Source organism: Chiroxiphia lanceolata, chromosome 2 (assembly GCF_009829145.1).
Source record: "Chiroxiphia lanceolata isolate bChiLan1 chromosome 2, bChiLan1.pri, whole genome shotgun sequence".
NCBI lineage: Eukaryota > Metazoa > Chordata > Aves > Passeriformes > Pipridae > Chiroxiphia > Chiroxiphia lanceolata.
The window spans coordinates 5095057-5113361 of NC_045638.1; the positions used below are offsets into that span (position 1 = coordinate 5095057).

At 48.7% G+C, this 18305-nt stretch overlaps 1 protein-coding gene and 1 long non-coding RNA gene across 2 annotated transcripts in view; one reads left to right on the forward strand and one right to left on the reverse strand.

Moving 5' to 3' along the window:
• Positions 1-1449: 1449 nt before the first annotated feature.
• LOC116782111 lies at positions 1450-9545 on the reverse strand. The gene is made up of 3 exons (XR_004355124.1): positions 9525-9545; positions 8480-8659; positions 1450-7712 (listed from the first exon to the last, which is right to left on the reverse strand). It is a non-coding gene; the product is annotated as an uncharacterized LOC116782111 (long non-coding RNA).
• Positions 8456-18305, forward strand: part of PDE9A (phosphodiesterase 9A) — a 49823-nt gene continuing 39973 nt past the window's right edge. The window contains exon 1 of the mRNA XM_032678188.1: positions 8456-8524. Within this exon, the coding sequence (XP_032534079.1) occupies positions 8456-8524 (69 nt within the window). The remainder of the gene's footprint in view (positions 8525-18305) is intronic.

Sequence of the window (18305 nt, forward strand, 5' to 3'; positions counted from 1 at the left end):
GTGGGTGAGTGATTCCAGCTCCGTGGCTCTGCTGCCGTGCCTTGGGCAGGAGGATGTACTGCTGGCTGGGGGGCTGGATGGCAAATTGCAGGGAGGTGTCACCCCGTTTGTGAAGTGGGGCTGGGGGAAGAACGTGGAGCCCCTTCAGCCATGGCAGGTGAAGGCACTGAGGCAGAGAGTGGGGAACAGAGCAGAGGTCAGAGGAGATGGTGGTGATGGAAGAACAGCAGGAGGGAAACAAAGAGTCACACAAAGGTGTGGGGTTGGAGAGACAAGCTGCACATAACACTGTGCCCTTTTTAGTGGAGGGCTCCTGGTTTTTTACTTTATTTCTCTGTGTTTGTTTCTGTATGTTCTTGATCACAGTTTCTCATCTGAAAATTTGTTTGCTGCCAACCAGAAGCTTTTAGGCAGGGACTGGGAGCCAACAGTTCGTTTTCTTCAAACACTTGGACAGAGGGAGAGATCCAAGGGAGGGAAAACCTTCACATCCAGTTGTGTGGAAGCAGCTGAAGGTGGGAGGATAGAATTACAAAAAAAAATCTGGGTGAATCCATTCAAAGAAGAAGGAAAAAGAATGAAGAAAGGAAGAAAGAAGGAAGGGAGGAAGAAGGACTAGGAAGGAGACATGGCTTCAGCTGTGTTGGAGTGTGACCAGAGAGGATCCAACCACCAACAAAGCCTCTGTGGGAGAAGCTTCTCACTAAAAGGTTTGCCTGGGGGCACCTCTAAGAAAAGGAGGGTGCAGGAGGGGAGGGGAGATAAGGGCTGAGACCCAGCACTGTGGTGAAAACTTGGGCCATGTTCAATCAAATGGAGGCTGGAGAAACCATAGTGAAAAGTATTTAAAAAGAAAAAAAGTTAAATTCAGGTTTTGTACAAGGCACTCCCTTCCCCCCATAAGCTATTTCCGTTTCATTTTCTATGTTACTTCAGTGCTGCCCTCTCTCCTGACCATACCATTAATTCATGATGTTCTCTGTTTCCTCAGGAAATTGGATTGTCTTATTGCACAAAAATCTCAGTTCAATTTTCCTCAGTCAGAGTTTCTGGCTTTCAGAGTTCCAGAGGAAAGCTTATGTACCTGACATGGATGAACAGTCAGGCTCAGGAAGTAGGAGACAAGTGAAGAGCCACAAGTCTGTTACCTCAAAGAAGGCACTAATGACTTCTCATCCAATCTGTTGAGTTTCTTTGGTTGTGACCTGTGATTTTTGGAGATGATGAGAATGCTCTGGAGAGCCCTGTGATGGGTGATTGTCTAGGTAGTGCTCCCAGGAAAAGAAATACTCAACATAGTTTTGGGAATGGCAAGAATAGTTAAAAATTTGGCCATTTCATGCTGCCTTCGGTGTTCTGGTGGAGCAGATCAGGCACTTCAAGTGCTACAGGAGGCTTTTGACATCTTTTTCACACAGAGTCTGTGGGGGTTTTGTGGCCTCCCCCCCCCAAAAGCGACTTCTATTGAGAAAATGTGCTGCTGCCTGTAAATGGAAACACCACTGTGCAAACAGAACAAATGCAAGAAAATACATACATTATGTAAAAATGTTATGTGTTTGAGATATTATCAAGCTATTTATGAAGACTGGTATTTTAAAAATAATGTTAACATAAAAGGTCCAGGTTTTAATGTACTGCAAAGAACCATTCAAAGTTCCTCTCTGCTGAACCCCCCCCAGGAATTCACATGGCTCTGCTCTGATGTTTATGGGTTGTGGGTGTGATGCAGCTGAGGTGCAGTTTCCCAGCCCCGAGTAGTGAAACGTTTTCACAGACGTTCCTGCTGATGTGATGGTGGTTCCTGTTGTGGGAGGGGGCGATCGTCAGCGTGCAGACAAGGAGGCACCCGGGGATGAGTCAGGGCTGCAGCAATGATTCCCTCCTGCTCTGCCCCTGTCAGGTCTTTGGCCAAGGCACAAGAGGGACACCCCTGTCCCCCAGGCCCCACATCCGTGGACTGTGAAACAGATTACATCAGGCTGGAACCGGTATTAGCAACCCTTAATCTTTGGGTTTAATCTTCAGTTTGCCAAGACTTCAGGGTGTCTGAGGTCTGCTTGTTAGAGAGATGGAATAGCTGATTTACAGTGAGTCACTGCACAGCCCTGAGCTGCTCAGATGGCAGTCTCCCAAAACAGGCATCTGAAGGAACTTCACTTTCCTGCACCACATAAAATGCCAGGCAGTTTTCTTCAAGTCGAGCCATGTATCCCTTCCCTCCCATTTGGGATCATGGGCTGCAGCCCCCGCTCAGGCTTTCCTGCCAAGAGCAAGAGCCAACCTTGCCCCGTAGAGGGAATTGATTTTTCCACTTCTTGGCTATCATCCCTCTGCATGATCTAGTGGGTGACTCCAGGCACACTTAATTTCATTTATTTTTTTTTCCCCCATCAGCTCTTGAAAATTCCAGTTGGGTCTCCTAATTTCTTCCATAACCTTATGAAAACACAGTTTTCCTAGCTGGGCTTTCCCAGAAGGTCCACTCCAGGGATGCAGGAGGCTCGTTAGCAGCTAGTTAGGGGGTGTATGTGTGTGTGTGTGTGTGTGTGTGTACACTTGGCTCTCTTCAAACTTTAAATGAAGGCTTAGGAACAGACGGCTGGATTGAGGAGATGGGAGTGGAGTGAGAAACAAAGGGAAGAGGTAGGAAATGGAAAGCAGAGAGGGAAGGGAGGCTGAAAATCAAGGAGAGAGGTGGCAGTGGAAGAGAGACCATCCAAAGCTCTCCGTAGACAGCTGGCAGCACACCACACCATGGCATGGGGCATGGAGATTCCCGAGGTCCTGTGTGCTCCTGGCGGGAAGAAGGGGTCACCTGGGAGGTGATGCAAAATGCTCTTAGTGAAATCAGGACACAGGCTGTGCCGAGGGCCTGGTGCTGCAGTGAAAGGAAGCACTTGTGGAGGCTGAGCTGCTTCTGCACCCAGCAGAGAAAGGCAGTGGGCTTGCACCGCTGGGAGACCCTCAGGAAATCAACTTGGGACCTGCCAGGTATTGTAAGTGCTTCAGAAAAAAGGTTTATTAATAAAGTTTCTAACACGCAGCAGGAGAAGGAGGGTTTTTTCCCTCAACAGAGAAAAGTCAAGAAACACCAGATCCTGTACTGGACACATGCTTTCCTAAAGTGAAATAAAGGGTTGCCCGTGGCTTGAGTCTCCTCTTCTTCTCCAAGCCAGCACTGCACACGTGGACAGGTTTTTGTGAGTCAACAGGGTTTGCTGCACTTTTCCAAGATCTGAACCTATTAACTGGTACGTCTGAGCGCTGAGACATGAGAGAACTACTGGTACCCGAATTTTAACAACAATTGTAAAGAGAATAAAGGCAGCATTGTCACCGAGGTGGCCAACGCTGCTGGATTAGAGAGCAGAGCTGGCTCCTGGGTGAGTAACACGACGTCTCCCGCCCACAGAGCTCCGGACCTGCACCCTGGTGCCCGGACCAGCCGCGTCAGAAGATGTCACAGCTCTCTTCTGACCCACGTTCCCGGGGGGTTGCCATGGAAACCAGGTGATTGCAGCTGTAGTGTGTGGACTGGGAATGGGGCTGGGGCGAGCAACAAATCCCAGAAATGGGGCTGGAGCCAAGAGTGATGTGGAGAGCCGAGGTGCTGCGTGGCGAAGGGCCAAACACGGGTTTCCAGGGGCAGATGATATAAAGGTCCACATGGACAAATCATACAAAGGTCTCGAGATTAATAATCACTCGTTCTCTAATTAACATTCAATATGATCATTTACAAGACTGGTCCTGTGGAAACCTGGCAGTGTACGAAAAAAATTGTGCAAAGAAGTGAGCTAAAATTTCCATATGCAGCAAGGAATATTCTTTCCGTCGGCTTATGGAAAGGAGTGAGAGCTGGGCTGGAAAGGTCAGCCATGCTCTGCATGGAGGAGCTCACACTGCCACAGCAAACCTTTAGCTGTTAACAGAGAAAACTCCAAGGGCAGTTAATTCCTGCATAAAGTCTGCAGGACTTCAGGTTTGTGGGGGAGAAACATCCAGGAGAAAAAATGGCAAAACACCAAAGACGGTAAAAGGAGGGAGATAAGACTGAGCAAAATAGGGAGAGGAAGAGGAGCTGTGGGAGTGAAGGGGAAACCTTCCCAGCTTCAGGGGCAATCCAGTGTTTCGGCAGGTTTGAGGGAAGTAAAGCAGTAGGACAAGGCCCTGTGGGAACGTAGAGATGGACAAACCTGCAGCTGAAGGAGGGGACGTGCAAGAGAAGGGATTAGTGGGCAGAGGAAGCACCTGGAAGGCTGATATGGAGTAGGTAAGGAAAAGAGTTAATTTTAAAAATTCTCTGTTTTTAATTCTAGGCAGCCTTTGTTGAAAATATATCACTGTCCTTAAAATACCTGACCTGAGTCACACTCCAGCTGCCCATCACCTCCTGGGACCAGGCTGCACCTTGCCAGTTACAGTGGCCCAGGAGGCATTTCCAAACACAACCTTAGACCCTAATCAGCCCCCTCCAAGGGCACTCAGGTACTTTCTGTGCTTTGCACAAACCCCAGGGTTTTCTCTCCCTGTCCTTCTGGGTGGGGTGAGCTGTTTGGTGCTGTGTTCAGCCCTGCAGCCTCCCAGAGCACAGGTTAGGGGCAGGAAGGGCACCTGGATGCCTCACTTCATCCCTGAGGGCAAGGAGAGTCAGAGCACAGCAGGGACTGAGAGAAGAGGGTTCAGCAATGACATGTGGAAATGCATTTCTCTGAGAAAAACTGAACAAGAGATCTTTCACTGAAAGGTTTAAATTATCTTGCTTTTTTTTCCCTATCTCAATCCCTTTGAAAATCACTACCCTGCACTTCCCAGGTTTGGATGTGCTCACAGCAGGCTGCAAGGGGAAACTAATTTCTTGAGTACTGCAGGAAAAACAGGTTTTAGAGAAGCTAAAGGAACCACCTTGTGAGCACAGCGGCTTCAGGACTGGAGAAGCAAGTCTGGGAAACCCCATCCCATGGCTGTAAATAGGTGAGTGGGATTGATAGGAATGCTTTGGGGAAAGATTTGGAGAGGCTGTTGCATAAGGATGTTGCTACCTTGAGACATGTCTGATGAGGGCAGATCCTTGGAGGGACTATGAAGGCTGGCAGTCTGTGGTGCTGCCCCACCTTGTCCTCCATGGCTCATTGCCTCTGTCTCTTCTGCATCGTTGCAGCTGCAGGCAGGGATGGGGGGGGACAGGAATGGTGCCATCCCATCCCAGACCCACATGGAGAGTGGCTTGGCCAGCCCTTTTCATCCCTAAAGCTTTTCCCTCTCCCTTTGAGCAGGGTTTGCAGCACGGGGAGATCTCAACCCACACAAAGCCATTGTGGGTGCTTTGTGCCTCGACAGCAGCGAGTCTGAGGGCAAACCATGTGTAGTCTGAATATCCTCTGGTTACACTGTGGAAGCCCTAATAAAGCTGCCTCTGAACCACAGACATGGAGTGGGCGCCAGGACCGGGAGACAGAGGTGCCTTTTTCAGTCCTTGGGAGTGACATCTGGCTGGGGCACTGCCAGGTGGCTGGGCCAAAGGCTCAAGCCCCACAGCTCTCCAAAAGGCACACCTACTTTCAGGGTTTGAGTGTACAGAGAGGTGTGTGTTGGCCTCAGTAAACAGCTTAGCAGGGAAGGCGAAGCAGAGCTGTGCAACCCTTGATGTGCCGCCTGTGGTCGGGGGGGAAACAGCCTGGTGCTGCCCTGGGCTGGGCAAAACACTCCTGTAAGGCAAATGCTGGATAATCGTTGTCTGGCACTGTGTTGCCTGGATTTGGCCCAGCTGATGAACAATTGAAGGATTTGATAAGATAGGACAGTGCTTCCCAGTCGTTTCTGCCCCATGTTGCACAGTGTATAAGGAAATAAGGAGATTTGGGAAGGTTAAACCAACTAAAGGCAGGCAGTTATCTCAGGGAACTGCACATCCTCTTTGATGAATACTGTCTTTCAGGCATGGACTTGAACTGTGCCTTCAATTACATCAGGTTTTTGTTGTAATTTCTGGGAGCTCAGCTTTGGCAGATTCCCTCCTACATGAAAAGTTCTTGAAAAGCGCAATAGTCAGCAATTTTACAGCAAAGCAATTTTTCCAACAAATATTAATGTAATTAAGGGGAGGGGTGTGTGTGCTGGGGCTTAAGGAACACTATTTTAAATACACAGGGAGAGTAGATAGGACAAGAAGGATGGAGAGGCAGGACCGGGATCATCACCTGGATTTCAGAGCCTGTCTTTTTTGCTGGCTGGAGAAGCCGGTTGCTTTTTAAAATAGAAATCAAAAGGTAGATGCTCAGCAGTATGGGACTGGTCATTAGATGTCTCAGTGATGTGTGGTCAAATCCTTCAGTGCACCAGTGACCTTGTCTGACCACTCCAGGAGTGGGTCATCGCAGGGGGAGATCTCAGCCCCCTCCTCTACAAGACCAGATGCCCCATGTGCATCTCCCAGTGTGAGTGCTCTGGATGCCTCTTTCTAAATGGCTGCATGTTTGTCCTCCTGGCCATCTCCCTCAGGTATCTGCTGCTTGGCAAGGTCAACCAAGGCACTCAGGTAAAACAGGATTAAGACAGAGCAGGGTATGAAGGGATGGGTCACCAAAGTCATGACTGAGGTACAGAAGCAGTGGGGTTGATGTGGAAGGGCTGTTGCAGTGGGAGAAGCTGTACTCATGTCAGAATAGCCAGGGGGATAGCCTATGGAATTATCCGAGGGATTAACCTCCAGGATTATCCAGTTTGCAGGATAGTTTGTGGGATAGGCTGCAAAATAGCCTAGAGGGTAACCTCCAGGACAGCTTATGGCGTGATTCTGTCATGTGCAGGGTCAGGAGTGGGACTTTGATGATCCTTGTATGTCCCTTCCAACTCAGAATGTTCTGTGATTCTATGGGATAGACTGTAACACCACCCAGGGGACAGCCCAGCAGGGGCAAAGGATCTCTCCTGGAAGACTTCCAGTGCCACCTCCAAGCTGGCAGAGGAAGGATGTGAAGCAGAGGCTTGCACTTCCCAAAGGTGTCACCTTGCCACTGGCTCTGAGGGCTTTAGGAGTTCTGCTGGCTTCAGTCTGAAAGGCCAGCCTGGCTCTGCCTCCAAAACGGGCTCTGGGAGCCCCTCAGACCCCAAGCCCTTAGGAATCCCTTTCACTCAGAGGCAGAGCCCTGCGTGTTCCGGGGCAGCCCAGGCTGCTCCTGGTGCCTGAGCCTGTGGGTCGGGAGTGTCTCACTCCGGCTACAACAAGGCTTAGGGGTGGGCAGGGTGGGCAGCACCGACCCCGCTGCCCCAAGCCCGGCTCTCCCAGCCTGCAGCACAGAGGGAGGTGGCCGGGAAATGTTCTTGCAGCCCCTCCATCAGAAAACACAGCGAGCTGGCGCTGTTTTCAGGCTTGCAGCCCATCGGGCACCTCTCGCCCTGCGAGGGCGGAGGAACCGCTGCCTCCAAACCTCTCTCCCGTCCGTGACCGAGCATCACCCGCCGCTGCCGCCGCTCCGGCTCCCCCGGGCTCTGCAGCACAGCACAGCAGATGGCATTCGGCATCCGCTCCGAGAACACACCGTCGGATGCTTTGCTCCCTCCTGCTTCTCGGCTGCGCCTTCTCCCAGGAGATGCCTTTGCCAGGATATTTCACATTCCCTTAAAATAACAAATTCCTTCTCTCCGGGGGTGGCTCGGATGGCGGTGGGCGAGAGCATGGGCTTTGCACTTTCTTCATGCTTCTGGAGCTTACAGGGGAAAAAAAGAAAAAGAAAAAAAAAAACTGCTGCTTTTTCTTTTTGTCCTTGTAATGATGTCAGGAGGGATGTGGGAATGGAGCTGCTGGGTTTGGGCTGAGATGGTCCGAGCCCCAGCTGCTGTGTGTGTCTGAAAGCACTTCCAGCACAGGGCACTTCCAGGTGGGACCCTATCACGCTGCTTGCAGGGTGCGAGCAGCTCACCAGGACAGGCACTAATTAATAATTATGGTCCTATTTCATTACAAAATCAAATTACGTCTCTCACCACCCTGATGCAGAAGGATTTTCCCCCTCCTCACACCCCCCCCCCCCGCTCCCCCCGAGGGTTAAGTGCCACATGGTCTTGTGCACAACAGGAGCTGGTCAGTCCCAGGGGCAGAGCCACAATGCCGATGCCCAGCAGCTCTCAGCCCTAGAACCAGGAGGGGTTGTTGCTATGGGAATGGAGCGGGGACTCGCAGAGAGCATCTGGAGCCTGTGTCTTTCCCTGTCCGAAGCAGCTGGATTTGGAGGGAAGCAAAACTAAAAGGAGGTGGCAGAGAGAGACAGAGGCACAGCAAAATGCATGCATGTTAGAGGAGGGACCTTCCCAGAATGAGAGTACAGTGGGATACAGAAGAGCGGGGACACCAAACTGCCAGACAGCGGTGGCTCGGCTTGGTGGGATAAACCTGATTTTCTGCTCCGTTTGACACTGGAAACAAGTCTGGTGAAAGCCCAACAGTAGCAAGATGGGATCTGCCTCCTCGACTTACCGGCCCAAGTGTATTTATTTGGATATTGATGGAAGAATTCAAAAGGTACTTTTGCTGTTTTTCACGAAGTAGCGTCTCCGGACGGCGGCTGCGGGGCTGTGTTCGCTGCACGACTCATTTCTGTGCCGCGACTCAGACGCGCGTTCGCATTGAGCGCCGGTGCGGGCTCCAAATCCCTTTCTAAGGGGAAAGGGGGGGGGGGATCTTGAGTGCCTTCTGCTTTGTACACGGATGTTTATTTAAAGGGGAAGGGGAGGCTGGCAGCAGGGGAGGGCTGGGCGCTGCCAGCACTAACTCGCTGCCAGCTCTCCCTGCCGGCGTTGGGGATCCCGGGGTTTCGCATCCCTGCTTCCTCTCCCGGAGCCGCGTCGCGACGTGTTTACAAAGTTTTGCCTGCGGCGAGGCTTTCCCCGCAGGCAGCGGGAGCCGGGAAAGCACCGATTCCTTTGGAGACTGCCTTCCCGGAGGGTTTTGGCGATGGGCATTTTCCCAGGGCCGCGCCGAAGGGCAGGCGGTGCCCGGCGGTGGTGCCGCCGCATCGCCGGGGGCTGCGGGGTCCCCGCCGCCTCTGCCGAGTTGTTCGTGAAATGCCGATAAAGCGTTAATTAAAACTTTCCCCTGCCATTCGCCTGCCTTGTTTGGTTAACCACGCTTCACAGCGCAGGGGGTACTGCGGGAGAAAATGTGTTCTGGCTAAAAAGGGAGAGCTCGCACGCTGCCGGGCTGCCGGCCCACTGCTTTTAAAGAGAAACAATCCGCCGCGTTTGTGCGAGTCTTTTTTTCCTTTTTTTTTTTTTTTTTTTTTTGTCAGCAATTCTTTGGCCACAAACCAAGTGCCTTTTCTGTAGCAGAGAGCTGCTGCGAGGCTCCCAGAGCAAGTAAACCTTGACTTGCAAAATGCAAATCTCTTCCTGCTCTAAATTTTCATTTCATCCATCCTCGCCCTTAGTTTCTCCTTTAAAAAGAAACAGCGAAGATGCTCTTTCTCTTCCCTCCCCTTTGCTGTGCGAGTGATCACAGAAGTGACTAAATAGCTGATACTCACAGTCCCATCCCACCACACACGTCTCCGTTGCCTACAGTCACTGCCCTGGAGACCCAACGCGACCGCCAAAGTCGTGTCCTCAGGAACAAGACCTTGGAGAATCCAAATCTGTGCCAGATTTCCCAGAGAACGCTGCTCCTCTTCGTCTGTTTTAGACGTGCCCCTCTTCCTCTGTCCTCTTGTGCCACCGCGGGCTCGTCGGTGCCGGCTCTGCTGAGCTGAGGGCACTGATTCTCTTTTGCCGGGGTTTAATGAATTGGTTTCCTGACAGCCCCCCGAAGCAAGGGTTGTATGGAGCTCCCCGGTACCTGTACAGTTCAGTACAAAAATGTTTCCACATTTTGAAAGAGTGGTGAGCGTTTCCATAGATTTCAGTAAAGCACATCGTCATCTATACTGGTTTAAAAAGAAAACAATGCAACATTTCTCAAAGCAGCCTCTGGAGAGTACTTTTGACACTAAAAACACAGAAGAGGCACAGTCACATGAGCAAGCAAATGCAAACTCAGGTGGTATTAAGGGGGTTTAAGCTCGATAAATGTTATCTGTTTCTTTTGTCAGATGTAAAATTCCATCTGTGCAGTGTTTGGAAGGATTCCTGAAGTAAAAGTGCTGTGTAAATGGGGTTCACCCAGCGGTAAGCAGGGCATATCTCAGATTCTCCTGCCTCCTCAGTAACAACATCATTAGAAAGAATCAGAAGGGAAAAAAAAAAAGGCAACAGCCCTTAATCTTCCAAGGAATGCAGCATTGGAGGCTTCTAAAGGGAACTCATTAAATCAATGCTAAGCTACTTGTCAACCAGTAACGGAGGTATGAGCTTCGTTATAACAGCACTTGTTGAGTTTAAAAAGGCTCAGCTCCAACTTGCAACTGGCCTGCTGGGCTCACAGTCGTGCAATAGAGGTGGGCATCCTACCACAGCACTCGTTGTGGTGGCAATTACTCACAGGCAGTGTTGTGTTTCCATGGCCTCATCCTTAATTTCTACCTGTGCTGCTGACTTCGGGAGGAGCTGTTTCACCTCGGCACGGGGGGTAAATGAAGGGACAAACCCGGCTCAGAGAGCCACATGCTGCCTCCCCCGGGGACCTGAGCATTGCAGAGGAGCCCTTTGAAAGCGCTCTGCAGCGGGAGTGTGGAATTAAGCTAAGTGGGTTTGTGTGTTGGCGGGTCCACAGGGGCACAGCAGGGAGGGCAGAGGGACGCAGGGATTACAAAAGAAGAGTTTACTGGCTTTGAAATCCTTCCCAGGAGTTAGGAGTGCCAAGAGGCACCATCAGCAGGGGTTGAAGGCAGGACCACACCAAGGCCAGCATGTCCCAGAGGAAGAGCTGAGGTCCATATCTGCAAGGCCAGTGCCATGAACACCCGGGAGTCCAGTAGCCTCCTGCGGGAGGACGGTGGGAGGCTGGGAGGAGAAGGAATTCCAGCTCACTGCTGCTGTGCATCACTCCTGCATCATGCTGGGGAATTCTAGCCCTTACCTCCACAATTCCCTCAGCTCCCACCCTCTCCCCTTGTCCCCATCCTTCCTGTGCCCGCAAGGGCTCCCGGTTGTTTGTCACAGTTTGGTAAACTGACCTTTCAGAGACATGACCAAAAATGGCCTTCACCAAAGCTGACCACAGGGGTGGGCTCTCCAGGGGGCAGAGCTGACTGAACATCTCTCTGTTCTGGGGCACCAAGGGCTCTGCACTGGGAGGCACCTGAGGTGACCCACCCCAGCCCAGCTGACACCACCCATGGTACCCCCACAGGCACCTGAGCTCGAGATCCCCAAAAGGGTGGCTTCGAGCTCTGTCCTGGTCAAAGAGCAGGACATGAGGGTCTCCTATGGGAGAAGTGGAGCCAAATGTAGTAGGAAGTGGAGGGGATGGCCATGCCAGGGATGTGGGAGAGGGAAGATCAATGTCTTTGTGGTGTTACAGCCGCACACCAAACCAGGGCTCTGCACAGTCAGGCTTCAAAGAGGTCACTCGTTCTCGGAGCTGATTGAAAAATGAAATTACAGCGTAATTCATTTCCCATCCAGCACCTACATAAGGGGATGCACACCTGGGGGAAACAAGTGCCGCTCAGGTTATTTATTTTTAAAGGATCCTCTCTCCCAGAGACAGGCAGCAGTTCATTACCCACCTGCCTGAACACAGACGTGCCCCCGGGGTTGAGCACATAGGGAAACACATCCATGTCCCAGCCCTGCCACAGCCTGGCCTGCTGCCAGGTGAAGGAGAAGACAGTAGGACAAGGGGAAGCCATGGCTGTATTTCATATAGGACGAGGTGATCTCAACACACCACCATGGGCTGGGATTTCTCGTGGTTCCTGCAGTGCCACTAGATGGGGTCAAGCATCCAAACCCCCAACCTCAGCCAAGAGGTGAGGTTTGCTCTGCCAAACTCAAGCTGGATCTGGAGTTTTATTTTCCTTCATAACGTTATTATTAACCCTTTGGCTGTGTTTTTTAAGAAAAATTTCTATTGATTCTGTTTTGAATTAAAAATCCACCATCAAGGAAATGTTCCCCAGCTCATGCCCAATCTTTTTTTCCATGAAGAAACTACTGGGAGCATTTTCTCTTGACCTTTGAGATTTAAATGGTAGCAGAGCTGAACCAGCCAGTGGCCTTATTCTCAGCTGGATGGCTTCCTGGCTCTCCTTTTCAAATGTCACAGGGTTGCAAGGAGTTCCTCTGAGAAAAATGCTTAATTCAAGAGGATTTCTGTTTCCAGTGACTTAATCAACATCATATTTGTATCAAGCATGGAAAATCAGAGGGGTACAGAGCCTGAACTAACCGGAAAAAAAGAAAAGGACCGCTGCCTTTGTCAAGGATTCCATGAAATCACTCAGTGTGGTATTTTCCGCTTCTTCAGAAAGCAAGTGAAGAATTCTGGAGTCATTTTTCTGGTTTACTGAGTCATTCCGGATGTTTAACAGAGAAATTACCTTCTTTTTCTTTCTCAAAGGAATTTATTGAGTTCAGGCTTTCTGGGTGTCTACAGAACTGAGCCATCCACGTCCACTGTTCCTCTTGGAACACAAGGAACAGAACAAGGCTCAGGCAGCATTTTGGTGCCGTGGCCGTCGCATCGAAACGTCAGCGCACAGGAATCGTTCCTGTCATGTGAGCTTTTCTTCTGAGTTAGAGCAGCAGCATCTGTGGTATAAAAGCCCAGGCTACAGCAAACCCAACAGATTTTTCCAAAGCTCACCATGCTATTTTTAACACGCCAAACTGGATTCAGATTGAAAACAAAACGCAGAAGAAAAATAATAATGTGACGGTCTCTTCAAGGCGATGAAATATTTTTGCATCCTGATGACTCTCTCAGCACATGGACACCACCCCTGGTCTTTTTGGATTGATGATTTGGGGGAACACCCTTTCATCTGCCAGCCATCCAAGGGGTGCACAGGGGGATGTTCATGGGCAGTCAGGACACGAACACGCCTCTGGGTTCTGCTCTGTCCAGCTGGTTTTCACAAGTTTGTCCCATGCAGTGGCAAGTTGGTCCCAAATCCTACTTTAGCACAGTGAGACATAAATATGTTTCTGTGTGATCAAGGCCACTTTCTGGCTGCTAGCAGGTCTCTGTGGGTGCAGGAGGGTACCAGGTAGCACAGATTGAGTCTGGCCACTGGTCTTGGCTAACCTTGGCTTTCTGATTTTAGCAGGCCCTGGTGAATTCAAGGGGCCTGCTGGATGTTCTTGTTGTAAAAGAGTAGGAAATGAACAGCAGGTTCCTGAAACTCTGACACATTACAGCACACAAACATTTTAAGGAGTAAAAATGGCTTTAAATTTTTTTAAAAAGTGAAAGATAATGTCAGACTTGGGGCCTGTCTCTCCCCTACTCCCCCTTCTCTTTCCTTCCCAGCGAGGGCTTCTCAAAGCATTTGGGGGAACAAAACATAATCCAAGTGCATCTCCATAATTCCAGGGTAGCTCCATAATTCTTCCATACCCATCACCCAGAAAGGCTTGCTTGCTGCTGTTTATCTCTCTGAAGTCACACTCAGTCTGACATAATTATTACAGTTTATGTTCACACTGGTCAAGACAAAGAGTAAGTTAAAGACTTTACTTGTAGGTGACTCTACCCACGAGTTTGGACAAACCAAGCATAGCAACTTATGCTCCTCATACACAGATCTTCTGGCTCAGTACAAATAAGACAAAACCATTCTGTTTCTCTCACCTTTCTCATGAACTTAATTCTATAGCTGAAAGTTGGCCTTTCACTGGTCTTTCTCCATACCTGCTTTTCCTTACTCCGTAAACTAACATTTCCCTTCTAACAGTCCTACATTATCAAGCAGGTTGGAATGTCAGACTTTAATTATGAGAGCAGTTTTGAAACAAACAACCTAGCCTCACTCACATTTAGTGAGAACATTTGGTGCTGAAGCGTCTTTATTATCCAGTTTACAAAACATTTCAAGGCTAATGCATTCATGTGCTTCAGGGTTAATTGCACTTAGTATTCCATTAGCAGCAAATGTATGCCCTTTTTATGTTGAGAAAAAAACCAGAGTATAGACATTTGTGTTATTTGTCAAAGTCTGAAATACTTTTATTAAATATTTTTGTTTCTGCTGTAGAAAGAAACTTTCAGCTCGGCCCCTCACAACCAGTATTGCTGGTTCCTGGTTGTATTCTGCCAATAGTTATTAGTACTGAATATTAGCAATATGTCCCTTAGTATAGTCAGTAGGTTGCACAAATCTCTGTTAAATGTAACCTTCATGAGCCATGAGCCCCAATAACCCTAAAAAGTAATGAGATCCTTCATTGCCTATAGTGAAACAGCCAACCTCTGCCATGCTGTCCCTTTCAATGGGCATCCAAAATTGTCCTGGGGTCACACATATATGAGTGTATCGTAGACAACTTTCCTTTCCTAGAAAGAGAAAAGCCTCTTTTCCCATCTCTCTCTTTTCAGGGATGTTACAGGGAAGGGAATTGTGACTTACCACATGCCACATGCCTCGGGATCCTGGTACATCAGCTCTGTCTGGCAGCTCCTGTTTCTTATTTTAGGGTGATGTATATAATTAGGAAACTAGTGGGATTCACCCCAGTTATCCATGAGCCACAGCCGTCTCAAAGTTAGTGCTGACTGCTCCAAACAAGTCACACAGGGTGCCCTGCAGTCACAGGGGAGGTGGGTGGTGTCACCAGGGGATGATACATCCTGTCTTAAAAGTGGGATTTGGAGACGTGTGGGCTAATTTATCGTTTGGAAGTCATCCTCTTTCTCTGCTGGCAAGAGAGGGAGTCTAGCAGAGAGACACACACACGAGATGCTGCACTTGTAGACGGGTAAAGGTACGTCACACGAATCCCCCCCGAACATTCCACTTGGGTGTCGTGCTGAAATGAACATTGTCGAGCCATGTCCCTGCCCAAAGGTAAGTGTGAATCAGCAGGATCACAGAGCTCCATCTGTTGAAAGCAGAACATCTACCACATTTCTCATCCTCTGGCAGAAGCGGCGTCAGAGGCGCCCGTGGGACTTCTCGTTTTTGCTCACACTCCCAGCTGAGGGCTCTCATGTTTTCTCCCCCACACATGTACATGCACACATGCACCCATTTCTCTGTTCTTCTCTTGCAGAAGCTACCACTGCATCAAACAGATGGTGATTCTGGCAGACTATTTTTAATACCGCCCAACATTCGAAGCTCGGATAAATGAGTGGTTTTCTGAGTGTCAGCTGTTAATTAGTGCAAGAAATAGAAGAGAGACTGATAATTTGGGTATAGTTGGGCTCATGTTATGTTTGTACCTGAATTCAAAGAATAAGAAACCTGGAAGACTTGTAGATATGGGATTTTAGGTAAGGGTTCTGTTGGATATTGGGGACTATAACTGATAAGTCATTTATCGATATTTTTTGAGGAAAACCTATTTGCTTACGTGTCTAGAAGTATGAATTCCTTCCAGTGATTCTTACAGAGTAGTATCTAAAACTTCTGGATCCTGCTTGGTTTTGATGTGGGCAACAAAGGCCACTGGAGAGACAGGGAAAAATCACAGTGAAAAATTTCACATCAGCTTTTTGCCTTCGCAGTTCATAAATCCTGCATGAAAGCTGCTCTTATGGAACCAGCAGCAATTTTCACAGTCCATGCAAGATACATAACTGAGTTTTACCAGAATCTTTTCTGACACGCTATCCCCCAATCTCATTAGTGAAAGATTATAATTTAGTTTGTTTCAACTCTGCAGTTTCAGCCCTGACTCTGAACATTGCTCACTGAGCTGAATGAAAGACATCACCAAGTGCTCAAGTCTTGAACACAGCAGGCTGAGACCAGAAAAAATAAGTAGAACTGGAAACTGAGGGCACTCTGGCTTCAAAAATATTTCTGCATTATTTATTTAGGAATTTTACTAGGGTAAAAAAAATCAAACAGGAGTTAAATTTTTGGAACAAAACAAAATTACTGACAAGAGATCAGAACATGATAACATTGTGGACAGGGTTTGCTGTTTACAGAGAGGATTAGCTGTTCTGAGGATCAAATATAGAACAGAAATTGGATTTGTAAGATGTGTTTTTACCCATCCCATCTGAAAGCAAAATACAACGTGATTAGTTGTAAACTGCAGGGTATGTGTACAATGGTCCCTTAGTAATATCTCCATCACAGTCCTTAATCTGAACTGCCTCTATGAGTGGGAAAGCCAGCCAGAGTACTAAGGCTCTTAATCCCTACTCTGACCGAGAGGGGTTTTCAAATCCTCCTAGAGCAGAGGTGGATACTATGGATTAAGAGACAATGGTTCCTTATTTCAGAAGAAAAATGTTTCAAAATATGCAGAACTGTCTCCAGGAAGGAAAGCAGTCCCACAGAAGTGAGCTCCAGGCCAGGGACCAGGCCTCCCCATCGAGCCACGCTGTCCTACTTTGCAGTCACTGCATGCTTCATCAAAATATTATTTCCACTCCAAAAAGCCTCAGTTATTATTCATTCTGCTTTTCCCCCATTTGTGTAATGTTACGTTCCGAGGCAGACAGGCAACATTCCCCACTTAAATCAAAGGGCTGATCCTTGGTCTTGATGGAGACTTACTGAAAAAAAACAAGTTAAACATTCAGCGAGGACTAGTTTTCCTATCATTTTTTTTCTACACATGGTAGAATCATAGCACGGTTTGGGCTGGAAGGGACCTTTAAAAGCCATCTAGTTCAACCCTCTCCAATGAGCAGGGACTTCTTCAGCTGCATCAGGTTCCCCAGAGTCCCACCTGACCTGGCCTTGAATGTTTTCAGGGATTGGGCATCCACCACCTCAGGAGTTCTGCTAACAGTAACAAGGACTGAACTATGGTATCGTGGCAACTCTCAAACAGGGGAAACAAACTGTTTGCAGATGCTGCATCACTTTTGAGGAATATTTTCTTTTCCTCCTGGCACAAATCCAAGGGAAATGCAATTAACAGGGTTTATATGTGGCTGATTTTCTTCGTGGCATTTAGTCATCAATGTGCAGGCTGAAGCAGAGGCCTCTGTTTCCCTTTCCCAGCCGGTGTATCACTGCTGTGACTCTGCTTAGAAGTGATTTTGACTCTGCCTTTGCTTTCAGAAATGACAGTGGCAACTGAGTGTCTTGTGTTGACTGGTCTTGCAGCAGACTCTCGTATCACCAGGCAATGTGGTCTGTGTCCACTTTTTTCCTAGGAGGTGAGTCAGGAGATTCATCCCTGGCTTTTTTGGACTGTGCTGACCTGCGCTTTTTTGATGTGTGTTATGAGGAAACCTGGAATTTCTTTATAGGAAACCCTATACATGCATGATCTTAGCTCACTGCCACAGCTGTAGAAACTACTGTGATCTCCTGCCTTTGGCCTCTGATATGCTCCATAGCAAGGTCTCAGTCCTGTCCTAAGCAGGGATACCTTCCAGCACCAGGCACTACTGCAGGGAATGAGGTGCTGTGAGACACCTTTCAGCGTGGCTTCTCACCCAGCATAGGAGCAGGGTCCTCAGCAAGACCATGACTATGGGTCAGAGACAGCTGACACAGATCTGAAGGCAGATGAAGTTCCTCAGTGCTGACTGTGGGTCTAGATCAGACCCACACAGAGAAACTTGTCATCACAGAGACCCAGGCTGAACAGGAATGGCTTTAGGACACCTGCCAGAGGAAGGACATCTTCACAGGACAGGGTGAGATGCTCTCCTCATCAGCTTGTGTCAGGACAGGGCTGTCTGTCCTCAAAGCTGCAGGTCAGCCATCTGCAGGTCACGGGACAAACCACGTGTCCCAGACGGCTGAAATGTGGCCAAGTGTCCCTGTGTTGCCTTTGTGCTGCTGATGTCCCTGCAATGATAATGGGCTCCAGGCAAATAGGATTCCTATACTGTGCTGGAGCCATCAATAGTACATGGTACTGCCCTCCCATCTCTCTAAAATACACCCCAATTGTATTCCATCAGCACAACTGGCATTGACTTTGTTGGGAACACGAACCTGCGGACAATAACAGGGACAATTGCACATTGCTGGGAAACATCTGAGACTGGCTGCTGTGTTTTAGAACAGAAGGGAGATGACCAGAAAAGCTCAACAGGCTGCAATAGAAGAAAATTTTAAATAGCATGAGCTTTTTGATTAAAAAAACAGCCAGCTGAGGACAACCATCCCGAGATGGGTATCAAAGTGCAGTGGGTGATTCACGAATCCATTTGTAGCAAACTTCAGTAAAAGTGCCAAGTATGGAAAGCTAAAAATCATGTATGGAGATAACTCATGATCTGGTATCAC